Below are 18,886 nucleotides of genomic sequence, written 5' to 3' on the forward strand. Positions count from 1 at the left end.
AAATGTTTTTGAGCGCAACTAGTCTTTAGTATAGCAGCTATGAATCTTAAGCTGGACATACACTAGTAGAATTTAGTTCAACATTTTCAGTTTTTGGGATGTTGGTTCTATTTTCTAATTGTTAGTGGGGTCAAGTTTGATGTTAATTTTCAACTGCAGTAAAGGCAAAACCTGAATGGAAAGTTTTTCTTGAACAAATTTCTACGAGTAGATGTTGTTTTTTGTTCAGTGAAGTCCATTCACTCCAAAATCGAATGTGAAAAAGATACCAAAATTTTGAAGTACCTTTAAAATCTTATTAGCCAGCACAGACACACAAATTTGGGGTGGAGTGCAAGTGGAGACCCCTTTGTTTGTTTGTGCTTGCTAATAAAGATTTATGAGTGATGGAATCAGAGTGCGACTTTGCGTTCAAATTGCTGAAAGGTAAACGTAAATGAGATGATTCTGCTTAAGCTACAAATTGCTGTAATCAGATTTTTATGAGACATGGACCCAATAGATACAAAGCACCCAGAGAGTGGCGGATTCTTAACTGAAATGTTTTTGACCATAACTAGTCTTTAGTATAGCAGTTAGTAATCTTAAGCTGGACATACACTAGTAGAATTTAGTAGGAAATTTTTTGTTTTTAGAATGTTGGTTCGATTTTCTAATTGCTAGTGGGGTCACGTTTGATGTTAATTTTCAACTGCTGTGATGGCACAATCTAAATGGGAAATTTTTCTGGAACAAATTTCTAAGAGTAAGATGTTGTTTTTGTTTGGTGGAGTACATTCCTTTCACAATCAAATGTGAAAAACACAAGGACATTTTGAAGTATTTTCGAACTCCATTTGTCAAATGTACTGAGAATTTTCATAAGAATGTTATACAAATATTCATTTGGAAATTTGCTAGTGTGTGGCCAGCTTTAGAGTTAATATTATAAAACAGTAAGAAGTAAAAGTCTTCAGTTGATGAAATTTCCCTTTCAAACACAGCAAATGGTTATAAAACAAGAAGAGGGTAATAGCGCTGCCTAATAAATATTCCAAATTAAACTTTCAAAAGCCAAAAAGACACCAGGCATGTTTTCTGTAATCACGGACAAGGTAGGCAAAAGTTAGTAATGAGTAACTTAGAAAAGACCCGCAAAACACCAAAAAGTAAGGAAGAACACGATATAGCCTTTTTCCTGTTTACAAAAAGTTGCCATAAATAATTTTGATATTACTCTTTAACATCTTTAACGACTTTAACGACTTTGTGTTGTCCACCAAACCACAGGAAAAAGATCAGCCGTGTCAAGAGGTAAATGAAAAGCAAAACAAAAAAGAGTAAAGGGGGAATTTACCATGGGCAGTTGAGCCTGTTCAGCGATACCGTCAGTCACACTGCACGACCGTAATCTAGATGAGGGCTCCCGCTGCTGAAAAGACAAGATGGAAGCAATGTTGCCTTCTCCTTAATGACTGCTAGGGAAAAGAGGCACATTTGTAGTCTGATGGCTGAGGCAAGTAGACGTGGGTGACAAAATTTATTGAAAGCACTGCCACTCCTTTTTTTTTTTACGAAGCTCAACCAAAAAATGGCCTCTGCCAGCGACCTCACATGAGAGGCAATTGATCTCCTACACAGAGAACAGCTGACTCTGGTATGGGTGACTGGAAAAGATATGATATTCTTATCTGACATCTTTATAAAGGTCTATCTACACTGTAGATATTCCTCCCTACCAAAAATCCTAGTCCTCAAAATGAGACAAAGCTGAAGACTGAATCTGAAAAGTTTGCTCCAAACTGCAAAAAACACAATCATGGAACCAAGCTAATAGAATCACTGTGACCCAGACTCTACTCTACTCTGACAGTAAAGCAAAAATTCCAAGCAACTGAAGCTCTAAGAATTGCAAATCCAAAGAAAAGGTTTGGCTCTAAAACTCTTCTTAACCCTCCTAAGCAATAACAAAATGTTTTGAATTTCAGGTGCAGGCCTAAGGGTGCTCACCTATGCTCTGCTCCACTTTCCCCAAGTAAACACAAGTTCGCACTCTGATGCTGTCACTCATAAAACTTTATTAGCCAGCACAGACACACAAAGGTGTGAGAGTGGGGTGGTCTGCAGGTGGAGACACCTTTGTGTGTTTGTGCTTGCCAATAGAGTTTTATGAGGGATGGAATCAGAGTGCGACTTGGTGAAAGGGAAACACTAACAAGATTGATTCTGCTTAAGCTACTAATTGGTGCACTTTTGGTGACGTGAACCAATTGGGTACAAAACACATGGCGATTGGCTGATCCTCAATGGAAATTTTTTGGGAGTAACCAGTCTTTAGTATAGGAGTTAGTAATCTTAAGCTGGACATACACTAGTAGAATTTAGTTTGACATTTTTTGTTTTTTGAATGTTGGTTCGATTTGTGGACTGACAGTGGGGTCAAGTTCAATGTTAACCTACAAGTGCTATGATGACAAAATTCAAAGGAGCAGGATGGAAAATTATTCTTGAACAAACTTTTAAAAGTAGATGTTGTTTTTGTTTGGTGAAGTCCATTCACTCCAAAATCAAATGTGAAAAAGACAACTAAATTTACTTCCGAGCAACATTTGTCAAACGTACTGAGAATTTTCATACGAATGCCATACAAACATTTATTTGAAAATCTGCTAGTGAGTGGCCAGCTTTAGACTTGCTATTATAAAACAGTAAGAAGTAAAAGTCTTAGTTGATTCAATTTCCCCATCAAAAAGAAAAAGAGGGTAATAGCGCTGTCCAATACATATGCCAAATAAAACTGAAAAGACAACAGACATGTTTTCTGTAATCACTGACAAGGTAACCAAAAGTTAGTGTTCACTTAAATCGATAAGTAACTTAGAAAAGACCTGCAAACCACCAAAAAGTAAGGAGGAACACGATACAGCCTTTTTCCGGTTTAGAAAAAGTCACCAGGAAATTTTTGATATTACTCTTTAAAAAAAAAAAAAAAAAAAAACTTAAAGATTCTGCCTTTGTGTTGTCTACCATACCACAGGAAAAAGATCAGCCATGTCAAGAGGCAAACGAAAAAAATAAAAATAAAAAAGAAGGAAGAGGGAATTTACCACGGGCAATTGAGCCTGTTCAGCGACACTGTCAGTCACGCTGCAAGACCGTAATCTAGATGAGGGCTCCCGCTGCTGAAAAGACAAAATTTAGGAAAGAACTGTTAATTTAAAACTTGAGCAAAGTCATCGACAACATCCAAGATTGACACAAGTTGTGTTAGTAGAAAAAGTCACACCATTAAACCCCTAACATAAAAAGAAAATCACGTAAATAAATAATACATTTAAAAAAAAAAATCACCAAATGGGAGAGATTCATAATAATTGTTACCTTACTCCTTTCCCAAGCTGCTTGCTGCAGTGAAGAAAAAAATGTGGTGTCTGTGGTTAGTATATTATCCCTAAGTCAGAAGAGTGATTCAGCTCAGTAATGGAACAATAACCCAGAGATTGACGGCCTTCATTAATAGAAAGGAAGGCAATGCCTACAGCAACCAATTAGAAACCAAATCCTGTGTTTAAGGTGACATTAAACTATATCCTTATTCCCAAAAATTAATCCATACACATTCACAACTTAAAGTGGTTGTAAATGTTCAAGATTTTTTTTACCATCATACATTCTATTTATGAAGGTTCAGTCCCCCCCCCCCCCCCAAAACATACCTGAGCCCCATTTTGATCCAGCAATGTGCACGAGAGCCTCAGCTTTCTCTGGTCTTTCTCTCTTCATTGGCTGAGACAGCAGGGGTAGCCATTGGCTGCCGCCACTGTCAATCACAGTTAGTGAGCCAATGAGGAATGCGTAGGGGCGGGGCTGAGCCACGCTCCATGTGTGAACCGGAGTATACTTGGAATCAGCAGTGCACCTTAATTGTGGTCATGTGCACTGCTCTACCACACTACACATCCCATAATCCCTAGTCTATCTCAGGAGCAAGCACACAATGGTAGCTACATTCCTACTTATAGTGGGATCACAGAGAATGAACATATCCACCCCCTAACAGGAAGTTGGATAAAAAGTAGCAGCAAAAAAAAAGGAAAAGAAATGTTTTTGGAGATTTGGAGGTGGCCGAGAGAAATAAAAGGGACTTTTCTGAGTTAAGAATACATAAAGTACTCTTTTTTTTTTTTTTTTTTTAAACCAGAGTTTAGTGTCACTTCAAAGTATGGATTAAATGGAATCGAAATTGTTGCTATGACCACATTCTTTTCTTTTAGACATTACTGGAGCTTATAAAAAAAAAAAAAAGTGACACTAAAACCCATAGCAACCAATCAGAAACAATCTATTACCTGATCTGACTATAGATAAATGAATTAGGATTGTTTACTATGGGATATAGCACACTGTGGAACATCAATTCTCCTTGCTCGTTTTTACCTTTAATGTAGCAGCAAATCCAAGATGTTCCATATTAAATTATTTGTCCATTAAGAAAAAATTTCAAATCCCAAAACCAAAAAGATTGATTTTCAGCAATGAGAGCTGAAAAGAAGAAGTTACAAGCCAGAAAGTAACGATTGCTATGGTAAAGTTTTAGCTTGGTTGGTTCCTGATTGTCCCATTTGAATTTGACATGTCTATATTAAAGTAATCCTATGGTATATGAAGTTGTAGAAAAGGGGGTATACTGTCATGCACTAGAAAGGTGGGTAACTCAATGGCCTTACAGGTCATAATAGGCTTGGGTTTGAAGCCCATTAGCCACACAATCTGCATGGAGATTACATGTTCATGAACTACATGTGTCCTGCAGGTACTCCAGGTTTTTCCCTGTAATTCAGGATCCTACTAGTAATTTAATTGGCATCTATATAGAAGTATGGTAGGGGTGAGGGATGAGCAGGGCGATTTCATTTGAAAATGGATTTCACTGGCAGCTAATGTTGTCTGAACTTATTCCTGTTGAGGCAAAACATTTTTTGAAAACGCCACTGTTTAGGGCACGTTCACACTTCCTTTATTCTCTGAAGAGCAATCCAAGTTCTGATAACTCTTCAGATCCCTTGAATCCCTTGAACCCCACACTAGCTTGCACAACAACCCCATTCCCTTGAATGGGTCACACACAGCGGGCACTATACCCACCGAAAGCGAAAAAGGGTATAATTCCTGCCACAGCATGTGTATACCCCCAGCTGTTGCCTCTGCAGCTAAAGGGGAGCAGGAGAGAGGTGGTAAAAATGAGTCATAACTGCAGGGTTTTACCAGCCCTCAACCACTAGTGTGAATGAGCCCTTACTTCTTTACTTAGAGTATGTGGGGCTTTTTGGGAGCATTTAGAGTAGTTTTGTTTATTTTGTTAAGTGTTTACTGTATTTTACTGTTTAAGGAAGAAAAGGTCAAATAATGAGGCTTAGGCCCCTTTCACACGATCGGCCAGCTCGGACCTGCCTGTCCCTTTTTCAGGCCGATCCTGGCATTTTGACAACATGTTGCAGAAATTAAAACTCTCAAATTCTCTCATTCCTGTATAGCCTGTGAGCTTCTTCAGAGAAGAACTGATACAAGTGGTCCTATGTAGTCTGTAATTGACTGTGAATATATTTGCGCTAAATACATAGGCAAGTACACTAAAATAAATCAATCCTGACAACTAAGAACTTATCCGACATTCCATTAGCGGCTGACATGTTGTAAACATCCTATAAAATATTATAGTGGGGAAGCCACAAAGCAGAACAAATATATATTCAACATCAATTCCCTGAAAACCACTGAAGCTACTGCCAAGTGGCTTGAAACTCCATATACACAATAGATTCATACTTTCATCACACTAAACAAAAAAATATTACCCTATTTATCTTCTATTTATATATTACATAGTGTTTTACCAAAATATTTTCATCAATTACTGACCCCGAAGAATCAAATAATATAATGTCCAACCAGCTCATATAGGATGGCCAATTAGTGTTCAAGCTCAAGGGTCTAATGAGTTCAAACTTAATAGTTTGTCAGTTTTTGGGTTGTGAAAGTAAACCAGAGCACACAGAAGAAACTCTAAAGAAGTCACTGTACAATCCAACCCCTTGTTTCAATTTTGCTGTGCACGTAATAATGAATAAAGCACAGCCCACATAGTAGTCATAGATGTCCCAAAATAAGTCTATCGAAAGTAGGGGTGGGTATGGGAAAAAACAAACAGGGGCAGGGCTTGGGTGGAGGTTGTAGTGGGACTGTCAAAACTTGAAGTCCCAAAGGAAGTTTGTCAAAAGCAGAGGTGGGTATTGTAAAAATAGGTAGGTCTTGGGTGGATTTAAGGTGTGGTGAAGAGTGCCCTTTTTTTTTTTTTTTTTACCTGCCAAGGCTGGAATGCATACCAAGACCTTATTTTTCCTGTACACCAGTTTTTCATGAGTCAAGGAAGTTGCATCTGACACTCAGCTGGGATCTTCGTTAGATTAAGTTCCAGGATTCTAATTACTAGTAATTTGTTGACACAGAGCTAATTGCAGGCTGGGCATGTCGTGGTACAGAGGAGAATGTCTGCCAACTGCAGTTTCATTACTTACAATAAGTGAGCTGAACTGTTCCCCATTGGACTCAGAGTTGATCTGTAGCCTCCGGTTGAGCTCCTCCGATAGTTCCAAAGCGCTGGCCCGAGAGACAGGGGATGCAGGTGGCGGTAGAGACGTATTCAGATTGTCGCTGCTTAAGCTCATTTCCTCCGAAATAGTCTCCCATGGCTGGAAGGAGAAAAATGTTTTATTTGCCAAACTTTTTAAATTAAGATGCTGATCTGCCTAAAGAAATCTGTGGGGAATCTGATATTAATTGTCTTAGTTAAGATAGTAAGTACCTTACATGAATTTAAAGCCAAGGCAATTGTTCAAAAAAACAAAAAGGTGCGTGCTATAGACAGCTCATATAACATCACGTTGGCTACGCAAATCCATATGAACTAACGCACTCATCTAAATAATGTACACAATTCCTCTAAAAGGTAAACACTTTATTCTTAATACATTTCTATTACTTATTTCTAGTATGAGGCAACCAACAGTTGTTGGGGAGAACCATGGTTTGGATAGGTCAGAAAATCTATCCCAATTTCTACTCTTCCCCTTGATAAATCAGTTCTGGCCTCATTCACACCACATTTTACCCTCTTAAAATAAATGTGCAAGAACAACAGAACCAAACCAATACGTTTATGGATTGTGCCTGAGCAAATGACAGCCTTTTCAAGCCACGGTCAGCTCTACTCACAAATAGATTTTAGTGCACCTGATATAGATAAAAACATATGTACAAGACATTTTCCTGGGGTGATAGTCTCTAAGCACAAACCAACCAGATCCCACCCTCTTTACTTTATAGACAAGTGGTCTCTTGAAACTGGGCAAAGTTCAAGGTAGGGAAGGCAGTATCGGTCATAGAGGATGATGCTTAAAGCAGTACTAAACCTTTCTATCCACCAAGGATGGGGCCATTTTAGCTGTGATCTGCTATGACATCAGCCATTTGAGGGCTTGAAATACTGGTTGAGAGCGGACGTAAGTACACTGGGAAAACAGGCACAGTTATCACCAGAGGCATGATTGAATGCATACAACTGCACATGCCTTAGCCTTAGTAAAGGAAACAACATTGGTATGTTTAATTAGAGAGTTAATGACATTTATTGAACTTTTCTAATTCAAGCTTTCTTTTGGGAAAAAGTTAAACCGGTGGGTTTTGTTTCACTTTAATATAAGCAACAAAAATAGATGCACTTCCTAAAAAACATGCTCACACCCCAAAATGTGGTATTTATGCAGATATAATTTAGACATGACACGTCCTTTAAGGCCTGGTGCAGAATACTATTTTCTTTTGGTGGTACTATATACAAAATCTGCCCAGTGCTGTCTCTCTGTCCAGTCAAGCTTACATCTATTTTTGGAGAGCAGACCATGGAGACTTGACTAACATGTTCAAGGTCACAAGAAGACAAAACTGGAATTCTAAACTGAGCAGTATAATATATCTCACTGTGTCATTGTTAGGAAGCAAGTGCTTTTAACCGCAGAGCCCCGAAAAGCATGACGGTGGCGTTTTATGGCTTAAGTGACATCAGCCCACTCGGAGGTGTCCGCTACTTTGCTGGTTGGCCTATTTATATGTAGTCTGCAGTTACTTGTGTTTTAACATTTTGAGGGATTAAACGGCTTGAATGCCAGTCTCTGCCGTTGGACACATTTATCTTCAAAGGGCGAGACGTTCCCCACTTGCCCTGTCTCCCCTATGAAAGCATCGCAGCAATGCGCTGCTTAATGGCATTCCTTGGCTCACTCCATTCGAGTAGCTGGATGGCTGATTGGAAAGGAAACATGGGCACGTACATACACATACTATGATGTCATCACCTGCACCACTTAAGTCACATTCCCAGCAATGAGAGATCTGTGAAAAACTCTAAATTAAATGTGTACTAATGCTAATTGGCTTCCTGGCAATGGGAGGGCTAATCGTATGCAAATCAATTCTTTGGCATTAGATTTAGTGTTTGTGCCTTCCTGTCTAAGTGGCAGGATGACTGACAGCAGCTCAGTGAAGCAAAAGAGATGTCAGCACCACCACATATGTGTAAGAGGAGGGCAGCTCATGGATCTGAAGAGCTTTACAAAACGCTATCAGTAATTACTGTGAACATGAGTTAACGTCTAAGGTATCTGAAGATTCAAAGCTCTTATAGTGTAATTCATGATTTAAAGCGGTTTTGTACAGAAAATTGCAAGTTCATCTTATTCAAATGGCTTTGGAACATAGATGCAGTTATGACCATTGAAATAAAATAATATGCAGTATTTACCTTTTATTTTTAATGTTTATGCCGACTTCCGGGCTCTCCTCCCGTGGGAGTAGGCGTGTTTATCGGCTTCGCAATGGTCCCTGGGAAATTTTTTAGCTATTTCCCAGGAATCCGTGGGGGACACATTCATGCCGAAATCTCGTGAGATTTCGGAAGGAGGACGCCGGTCACGTGACGAGGGCGTGTCCGAAATTGCCATTTTGAAAGTGGGCAGGCAGCTCTATCTGCCATTACCACTATAGCACACGAGGCAAGAGGAAGGAAAACAAAGAGGACACTCAATGAGCATGTGCGAGATGGAGCGGTGGATGCTGGGAGCTCAGTGTCATCGCATCCAGGAAGTAAATGCCTGTGGGCTTCAAACGCCCACAGTGAAAATGGAAACCGCCAGACTGCTTTTTTAAAAGTTTTCCTTAGCAATGAAATCGTCACGCCGGGGGTTAAAAAGACGCCGATCGTGACTGCAAAGACACCGTAGGAATCGCCCACCAGTGACACGGGTAAAAAAAAAAAAAACGGCAGCGGAATCCCGCTTTAAGTGTTGGGATTTCTGTATGTTCAGAAAACCCAGAAGTCTGTAGTTGCTATATATTGAATTTTAACAAAGAGGGTATTGCTGGGGATACCTAAAGAAAATCTATAATGAAATTGAGGTTGGAAATAGTCCACTTGGATGCATATTTAAGTGCCTACACACTGCTCTACTTTCCCGCAAGCTTTCTCCCCATCCAGTGCCTCACTATTGGCCCATAACTGTGATAGGTGCTCTCACAGAACACATATAAAGTATTAGAGGTGGCAGGGCAAAGTGTTAGCCCATGTCTGAAGGCAATTGTGTAAGAGAGTTTTCTGTGTTTCAGAGATACTGTGAAAAAACTGGTAGAATACCTCCATGTAGTCACCTGGAGATGTCTCTTTCCTGCTGAGGTTGTGGATTTTTATCCTCAATATCAAAACTGGTACACCTAAACTTGTAAATAAGTACTATTCCAAAACTTGCTGATATAGTCATATAAATGAAGGTACATGAAGGTGTTTGCACACACCTACTCATTATGGGAGCCCTGAAAACTAGGGTACTCTACGACAACCCTTTTCCTCATTATTGGGCCAGCAATGTGATGGATGGCCTTACAGAATATAAGTCACTGGGGAAGGGGAAGCTTAGAAGACATTTTTGTTCTTTTCTAGACAAAATGTGAAACTCTGCACAAACTGTTCATGCTATATAAATCCTGTATAGTAATAAGGTGCATTATAGAGCACCCAAAGGATTTGGGGTTCAAGGCTACCACATTTACTTTAAACTAACAAGTTAACTTTATGGTACCTTTCTAATAAAAGTCATATGCAAAGATAATCTAGTTTCTCTGGGTGCCCCGTTGAAACTGCAGACCATTAATTTGGGGGTGGAGGTGTCATACCTGTACATGTTACAAACCTTGACTGATTACATCTGTTGCCGCCAAGATAAGCTGGAACCATGGGCCATGTGTATGCAACCTCTCCTCTTCCCAATGGGCTAAACAGAAAGGCACACATTGGTAGGTTTGTCAGTGGTCCCGTTGTTCATCGATCTCAACCAGTGCCTGTGCCCTGTGTTCAACCAGTCTCCCAAGTTCCCTGTGTTCACGTTTATACAGTAGACTACCAGGAAAGTTATCAAAGGACAAAGGAATTGTTCTGGCATGCCTGACCGTCTTCTGGGATTTATTTGCAGATTGATTAAACTCATCCATGTGCTCCTGACTGTTAAAGATGCAGCAACCTTAATTTGGTAACAAAGCTTGAAAATATCGAGTCCATGTACTGGAAAAAGGATGCCTTTTTGTTAACCTGGCATGCTATGCTTTGTGTGTTTGTAAGATTTATCTATGCTTGGCAGAACTAGGTAAAGAAGGTCACCTATTAATTGTCATTGCAGTTCCGACCCCCCCCCCCTTCCCCCTAGTTCCTATGCACACCCCTCTGTGTATTAGACAAGGAACGGAGGTGTTTTGTATTCAGGAGACTGCACAGATTAGTGAGTTGTGTGCCGCTGGGTCCGCTGCCCTGCTCTGTAATAACCTCCAAGTGATATTGCAGGCTGTAAACAAGGAATCAGCCAGGACTCTGAGTCTCTAAATGGATTTCATACATGCCAGTTTGGTACTTGATACGTTGGTGCACAGATCAAAACACACAGTCTCCACGGTGAACAACAGGACCACTGACAAGCCTACCAAAGTGTCCCTGAAATGACCTAAATTCCACTAACTGAAGTCCAAGGGAATTTTCTAACAACAAACCAACTACATATATGGAAATACACCAGGAAACATCTAAATCAGTGTGTGTGTGTGTGTGTTTTTTGAGAGAAAGCTATGCTTTAAAGAAGGCAGGTATGGATTAAGCATGGATTTCCTTTATATTATGAATGCTATAGGGTATTTGTGAAGGGTGATGCTAAGCAATGCTTCAATGGCAATCTAACAACGACATCTGTACCATTAAAGTGTATGTGTACAAAAAAATTTAAACTTATTTTTCCTGTTTACACCCCCACAGCATGTGGCTTTATATATATATTTTTATTTTTTTACAGCAATTAAGGGAATCAAATAATTCAATAACCTTCTATGGAGAAAGTGACACTCCATTTGGAAGGGTAAAACACTGGACACCTAGGTATGTCATCTATCACATCTTGGCTTTGCTGCAGTGTTCAATCTAAACCAGGGCTTTCAGATCTTCATGGAATGTTCCTTGATGGACACAAATGATGACCTATTATAATGGTAATCAAATATGTTGCTCCACTCACCTCTGGTACATCCCCTCCATCTACGTGTTCTGGTTCCAAGTCTTCACTGATGTGCCTCCTTGATCTGAACACTCTGTGGGCCTCTTGCTGTATGTGTCTGATGTTGTTATCTGATTCAGATGCAACATCTCTGGGAAACGTCAAGAAAACATAATAAAACATTAGAAATTCAATCAAGCTCCTATAGCAAAAAAAAAAAAAACATTTTTTAGAACTGTAAATTCCAGATACATTATATACAGCTATCAAATTACTAAACACATTATATCTAATATCGAACTCCAAAACTTTTGTGGGACATACTACAAGTTGGTGAAAACCCCTGCCTTTTTTTTTTCCCCGTTTGTGTTTCGCTAAGTAGATTTCCCATCACTTCCTGTCCTAGCGGAAAAAGACTACCAAACCCTGTTCTTCCATTGGAAGATTTACTTACTATTCCTGTGACAAGGTTCACAAGGCAAATAGAGATGGGTGAAACGTCCTAGCAGGGACATGACAATAAAGCTTGAGAATGTTTTTTAACCATGAACTGCTAATACATGGGGGCAAAGCAAAGGAATTGCTGTTGCACTGGAAAGAAGGAGACGTTTCATGTTAACAGAGGCCAAAATGTTGCCCTGGTAAAAAGAACCAATGCGGTATTGTTAGACTAGAATGAAGCCATCATAGTTTTAAGACCCAAACTGGGGTTAAATGCCCTCTTTGGGCTTGGGAACAGTGAACAGGTTGAGATAAAATCCATGGAATGGGAATTGGGGGAAGGACACCTTGATGAAAAACCGAGAGGGTTCCATGAATATATGCTAATCTGTGCAGGGACATGGGAAGGTTAGAGGTGAGAAACCAAGGAGGGGGCAGGGAACTACCTTGGGTGCACCAAGCATCTGAAATGCAAGCTGCCCAAAAGTCCACAAAGGTTAACAAACATCCCTCCACTATGGAAAGTGGGGTGCCTCTTAATGCAAAAGAAGGCTTGGACTTGCAAGTAGCAAAGAAGTCAAGCTTGGGTGGCCTTAACCTGGAAGTTTTGGGAGTGAAAAAACAAAAAGGACAAAGGTGACTGCAGTCTGTTCTATGGAACTGGAGAAACTCAGAATCAAAGTCTCTGCGACTGGTTGATTTGGGTAATACAGTCTTGCACAACTGTGGTAAAAACCTTTGTCGAGAGGAGGGAGCAGATTGAATCACACCCAAATGAGCCAACAAGGAACATGGAGATGGAACAGATGCTAAGAGCAAAGGATAACATGATTTCAGGCTGCAGACATTAGGGCCCTCAGTAGGAGCATTGCAAGGTGCCCCAGAATCATTAAGAGAATGTGAGCTGACAGACATATTGCGACTGCAATGTATGGGCTCAGGGTAAGAGTAAAGCCATAGGAGACCAAAGTCATAGTTAGTGGGCAACAGAAACAAACTGAAGTTCCATGTGTCTCTTTGCAAGCAGGACTAGTAGCAGGTAGATGCGTTCACAATGCTGTATGGCAGGAAAGAGAGCATGTGCGAGCGACACTCCACCCTGCAGGTGACAGCGCTCAGTCACTCAGCAAAAACCCGTCCATGGAAAACTGCGATGAGTCTAGTTGGGCCTTCAGAGCCAGGGCAAGCTCTGAAGCAATGCCAGAACCAAGCGCCCAAAGGTCATTTCCAGACTATCCCCACAGTGTCAACTCCAGCAGCACCTGGATGTGGTACACCAAAAACTAGACTGAAAATGGTTGTGATGGAAAACTACAAATCAAAGAGACAAAGCTCTAACAGTAATGTTGAAAGGAGTCTTGAATGAAGAAAAAAGTCAGAGTGAAAACAAGAATATAGCAAAGTATAAATTAGTCTTTTATACTGTAGAACTGAAAAGAAGACATCTATCCTCCTAGGACTCTAGCATTAAACATGTTGGTGGTGGGAGGGTTATCCTGGGCTAGCATATAGTTTCTTGCTTGCCAGTGTCCAATCCTCCGGTGTGAGCAGTATAAGCCGAAGGTGAAAGAACTCTAGTGTCCCTCAATAGATGAGAAATATATATTTTATTTCTATGGAAGGAAGACCAATTGCTAAAAATATTGACAGGAAAAGGGTCCAACGTGAACAGCATTTTCAACACAAGGCCAGCAATGCCAGCTACATGCCTTGCGAGAGGTTTCTGTTAAGAACCATTAATAATCTGCAATTCTACTGTTGGGTCTACATGCTGTTAATAAAAATGTAAATGACTTAAAGCCTGAGGCAGTAAATATGTTGTGAGCAACACACTGAAATGGCCTCTCACCGGAGGAGAATCTTTCCATATTTTAACCTAATGCACTGGTATAAGTCTTGTTTTATAGGATACATTTTCTTCCTCGTAATTTACATAAGTGCTCTGACAGAGAAGATGGTGCAAGCCTATTGTAATGAATTACATGTGTGTTGACACCTTTTACTGTTCACATCTGCCCTCCACAAGACTGCTACCTTATAACTCCTGCAATAGCTGGAAATAAGCCAAAGTTGTAATGCTTATCTTATATAATATTCATGATAAAGCTGAACTCCCGGCAGGTATAAAAACACTGTTTGATGCAGCATTTATTTCTGTAATGTAATTAAATGTATTTTTACATAAAACTAGAATAAGTACTGGAATTTGTCTCGATGTCCTCTCCTGCACAGAAACACTGACTGGGAGAGGGAGGGACAGCACTAGGAGCATGATGGCCGCAGGAGTCATTCCAACATTATGACCCCAAACACACCCCCAAGACCACCACTGCCTTGCTAAAGAAGCTGAGGGTAAAGGTGATGGACTGGCCAAGCATGTCTCCAGACCTAAACCCTATTGAGCATCTGTGGGGCATCCTCAAATGGAAGGTGGAGGAGTGCAAGGTCTCTAATATACACCAGCTCTGTGATGTCATCATGGAGGAGTGGAAGAGGACTACAGTGACAACCTGTGAAGCTCTGGTGAATTCCATGCCAAATAGGGCAGTTCTGGAAAATAATGGTGGCCACACAAAATATTGACACTTTGGGCCCAATTTGGACATTTTCACTTAGGGGTATACTCACTTTTGTTGCCAGCGGTTTCGACATTAATGGCTGTGTGTTGAGTTATTGTGAGGGGACAGCAAATTTACACTGTTATCAATCTGTACACTCACTACTACTTACATAATAGCAAAGTGTTATTTCTTCAGTGTTGTCACATGAACTGATATATTAAAGTATTTACAAATAGCAATAGCGGTGTACACACAGTAAGTAACTCTTCTGGCTCAATAAACAGTCTAGGGATTGTCTTTTAAAAATGTATCGCTGATTAACTTGAATAGGGCATAAGGGGCTGTGGGATACTCCATGAACGCTGAGCAATAAATTGAGGACACTCTTTACTGTAATACTATTTCTCAGAACAGCCTCTCCAACAAAAGCCCAGAAAGCCAACAGCACTGGGATTCAGCAATTCCCCAGGCCAGGCAAGCACTAGTAAAAATATATTCTAAAGATATCAGCACCAACAGTCACTAGGATCTTGCCTAGGGCTGTACTCACAATGTCTCTGGATACTTGGAGCTCTGCCACAACTGAGACCTCAATGAGCAACAAGTGTATTTTTTAGCTGGGCTATGCAGACGGGCAGCAGTCCTTCAGACTGGGAACTTCTCCTTCTGGCCTTAAGCCCCAGGCTATTTATGCACTTTGAAGCCACCTACTGGGCAACCTTCCCCAGGGATTGGCCGAGACCACATTAAATATACAGACTGCTGGTTTGCATCCTCTCAACGCACTATATTCTGGAATCCTCAAGAAGGCAAGGGGGAACAATCAAACCTGCAGCCTGCAAAGCCCAGGACAGCCCAAAGAAACCATATGTTTTTTTACAGTGAGTAATAAATAAATTGAACAAAATGATTGTTTGCCAAGGACTATGTAGACACTTCCATCTCAGTCACTATAAACAAGGCGCTGTGTGTGTTATTAAGTCCTTGTGAGCATAAGGTATGTGTGCTATTACAGAATTTCCATCTTGTCCCATCACTTGTCTATTAGGTAGAATACCTAGGTATTAGGTAGAATTATTAGGTAGAATACCTAGGTATTAGGTAGAATTATTAGGTAGAATACCTAGGTATTAGGTAGAATTATTAGGTAGAATACCTAGGTATTAGGTAGAATTATTAGGTAGAATACCTAGGTATTAGGTAGAATTAGTAGGTAGAATACCTAGGTATTAGGTAGAATTAGTAGGTAGAATACCTATTAGAATTCTATTAGGTAGAATACCCCCTGCACAATTTAATGCATAGTAATGACCAGCAGGGGTAACATAGCCAAGTCCTCCACGGATTTGTTGTTTGTCAAGAGCCTCCAAAAACTGTGAGATTACAATCACTTGGAACAGCTCTGCTCTTTCCGCCATGACCCAGCCAGCTTCTGAAAGCCTTTGGATAACAATCTGAAACAGTTGATCACCAAATGGATAATTCACTACCCCCAAATGATCAGTACTACACAGCAAATTAAGGAGTTTCCTCCGTAAACAAAAAAGGGGAAAAACCCTTTAATGATGGCTTATATTGATCACATAAAACAAGGCTATACAATCTTCATACATACATTAGGCTTGGCCGATGCCACTGGGTGGTCCTGTTATTGTGATTCACATAGTATGTGCGCCCAAGGTTGTCAACTTTTTCCTCCCATCCTGGGGGTAAAGGAGGGACTGGCAGTTCTTGCTGGTGTGAAGAGGTAGAGTCATTGGAATCTACAACATCCCAGGCGCGCTGAAGAACAAGAGGAGTATTAGCAATTAACACAAACAAAAGCAACTCGCAAACCAAAAAGCCAAATAGTGTACCTATTAAAGATTACTAAAAGCTGGATGTGTAAGGAAAAAACAAAAAAACAAAAAACAAACACATAATGGTCACTGACATGCAGTTAAAAAATTTCCTTCAGTGCGACCCTTGGCTTGGTCCTTGGTTCACTAAATCAGAGCATGGCATGATACCAGATGAAGTGTACATTTTAGGGTTGATTTACTAAAACTAGAGAATGCTAAATCTGGTGCAGCTGTGCACGGTAGCCAATCATCTTCTAACCTCAGCTCGCTCAATTAAGTTTTGACAATAAATCCTGGAAGCAGATTGGTTTTGATGCAGGGCTTAACCAGATTTTGCACTCTCCAGTTTTGGTAAATTAAACCCTTCTAAAGTCTGAAGGACAATAAACCAGCCTTTTGTTTAAGGGCCGGTTTATTTTTTGGAGACCGCTGCATTAGCCCATGGTTGGGACGCCTCCACCTGTGCTATAAGCATGGAAAGCATGGATGGGAGAATCAGTCGATTTCTCTCATTCAGCCCACAGGACTAAGCAAGAGATGATCTATCTGCGTTTGGCTAGTTTGAAAGCTTGTGCTTTGATTTGTGGGCTCTGTCTAATGCCACCTCATTCTGTTAGGTGTGGTGCTTACTAGGCTGTGGGATGAAGCCCAACATGTGCATTCCAGCTTTTTGCATTGCTTAGCTTTGCTTTTGGGATGGATATTGGTAAGTTGGGTGGGTAACAGGATTAATGACACTGCTTGATTTATTTATTTCTAGCCCTGCAGGGGAAAATAATAATGTGATGTTTTATTTGATAAATTTTATATATGTTTTTACTGATGCTGAGTCGGGGTGTTATGGTGTAAGGCAAAGGTGCCCAACCAGTGGCCACATGTGGCCCGCAGAGCCCTCTGATGTGGCCCGCGACCTCCTTCTGTGGGATGGCAGATTGGCAAGCCCAGCTCATGGGTTGCAGACCCGCCATCCCAGAGCATCTGTGTTGTTAATGAAGCTGGCAAAGCAAGCTGTGGAGCAGAGCTGTAAAAGTTGATGCTTCCTGTATAGCGCCATCTCTTGCCACAGGCGGCGGAGTGACATCAACAGCAGGCAATACCTGAATGTAAGTTATTAAAGGTCAGTTTATTACTAAATTTGCAGTGTATATATGGGTATATCTGCGCAGTGGTTACTGGGCTGCTTTCAAACTGGTCCGCAGGTGCAGCGCACCTTCAGGTTAACGGCACTGAGGCATAGACTTTTGTTATTACCTGCGGGTTTGGTGAGCTTTCAGAAAGTGCGCCAAACCTGCAGGATATATTAGAAGTCTATGGCAAAGTGTAGCTAAGACACAGGTGCACTGTGCTGAATTAGTGTGAAAGGCCCCTTTTACACAATCGGTCCAACTCAATCAGACCCTCCATTCACCTCTATGAAACGGCAGATGTAACCAGATTTGTGTCCTTTTACACCCACCTACCTCCAATCTGATTCACAAAAAAAAAAAAAAAACAGAAGGGGATGAATCCCCTTCCATCAGGGCGGATCGGAGGACCCATAGAGTAGAGTGGGCTGTGTCCATGTCCGCTCTGCACGGACCTGTCATCCGCCTGCTCTGCTCATTGTGGCCCACGACCGGTTATCAAGTCGCTTAAGTGGCCCTCGCTCTTCAAAATGTTGGACACCCCTGGTGTAAGAGGTGGTGCACTATAGTTTAGTCTGGTTTAGTGTAGTTGCCTTGAGAAAAGTGGGCTGCGGAGTTATATATATATATATATATACATATACATATACATATACACACATACACACCTTGCATGGGGTAACAAATGCTAGCTCACAAATTCCCTGTGACAGCTGGTGGCCTCCTATTCACAATAGAGTATCATCCAACTGGCCCATTATATTATAACTATAGATACCTTTAGAATGGAATTTCTAAACATCCTCCATTAAAATTCTGTGTGTGTTCCCCCAACTTCCAGTCTGACCTGTAATATGCATTTTCGTTCCATTTTACAATCAGCACTGGAATAAATACAGATTACAAGAACCTGAATGTCCCATTGTCCTCTCTGTAATAGCAAACAAGCCTTAACAATTGTTATTCCTTTATGATGTTTTCCTTCCTAGCAATAATCATTCAAGTGTTTAATCCGAGAGTAATGGCTGATTTTACACCTTCCAGTGAGATGCATGCATTGGGAATTGCTCAGCAGCTGCAGGAATTAACATCACTTGATTAATCTTATGGTTGAGGAACAGTCCAGAGACCGATAAAAACAAGAGATGCTTGAAAAATCCTTACTCTCGGGCGGTCACTAATAAACCTGCATATGTTTGGAAAAAAGTGCTTTATTAAAAGAAACCCTGATGCCAGACCATTTATTTCAACAAAATAATCTTCCCTTAAAATGATATGTGCATTTTACATATTTTAAGGCA

At 40.6% G+C, this 18,886-nt stretch overlaps 1 protein-coding gene across 25 annotated transcripts in view; it reads right to left on the bottom strand.

Annotated features, from left to right (window-relative positions):
• NEDD4L (NEDD4 like E3 ubiquitin protein ligase) overlaps window positions 1-18,886 on the bottom strand; it is a 585,723-nt gene that overhangs the window by 92,976 nt on the left and 473,861 nt on the right. For 18 of the 25 annotated variants that reach the window (XM_077462942.1, XM_077462949.1, XM_077462945.1 and 15 more), the window contains 5 exons: window positions 16,236-16,402; window positions 11,640-11,769; window positions 6,555-6,728; window positions 3,087-3,161; window positions 1,337-1,411 (listed from right to left, as the gene is read on the bottom strand). In XM_077462942.1, the coding sequence (XP_077319068.1) occupies window positions 1,337-1,411; window positions 3,087-3,161; window positions 6,555-6,728; window positions 11,640-11,769; window positions 16,236-16,402 (621 nt within the window). The remainder of the gene's footprint in view (window positions 1-1,336; window positions 1,412-3,086; window positions 3,162-6,554; window positions 6,729-11,639; window positions 11,770-16,235; window positions 16,403-18,886) is intronic. The other 7 variants (XM_077462944.1, XM_077462941.1, XM_077462939.1 and 4 more) reach the window with 1 other exon arrangement.

The sequence above is a fragment of the Lithobates pipiens genome, unplaced genomic scaffold (genome assembly GCF_037356315.1).
Source record: "Lithobates pipiens isolate NorthernLeopardFrog02 unplaced genomic scaffold, aLitPip1_a1.2 Scaffold_3, whole genome shotgun sequence".
Lineage (NCBI taxonomy): Eukaryota > Metazoa > Chordata > Amphibia > Anura > Ranidae > Lithobates > Lithobates pipiens.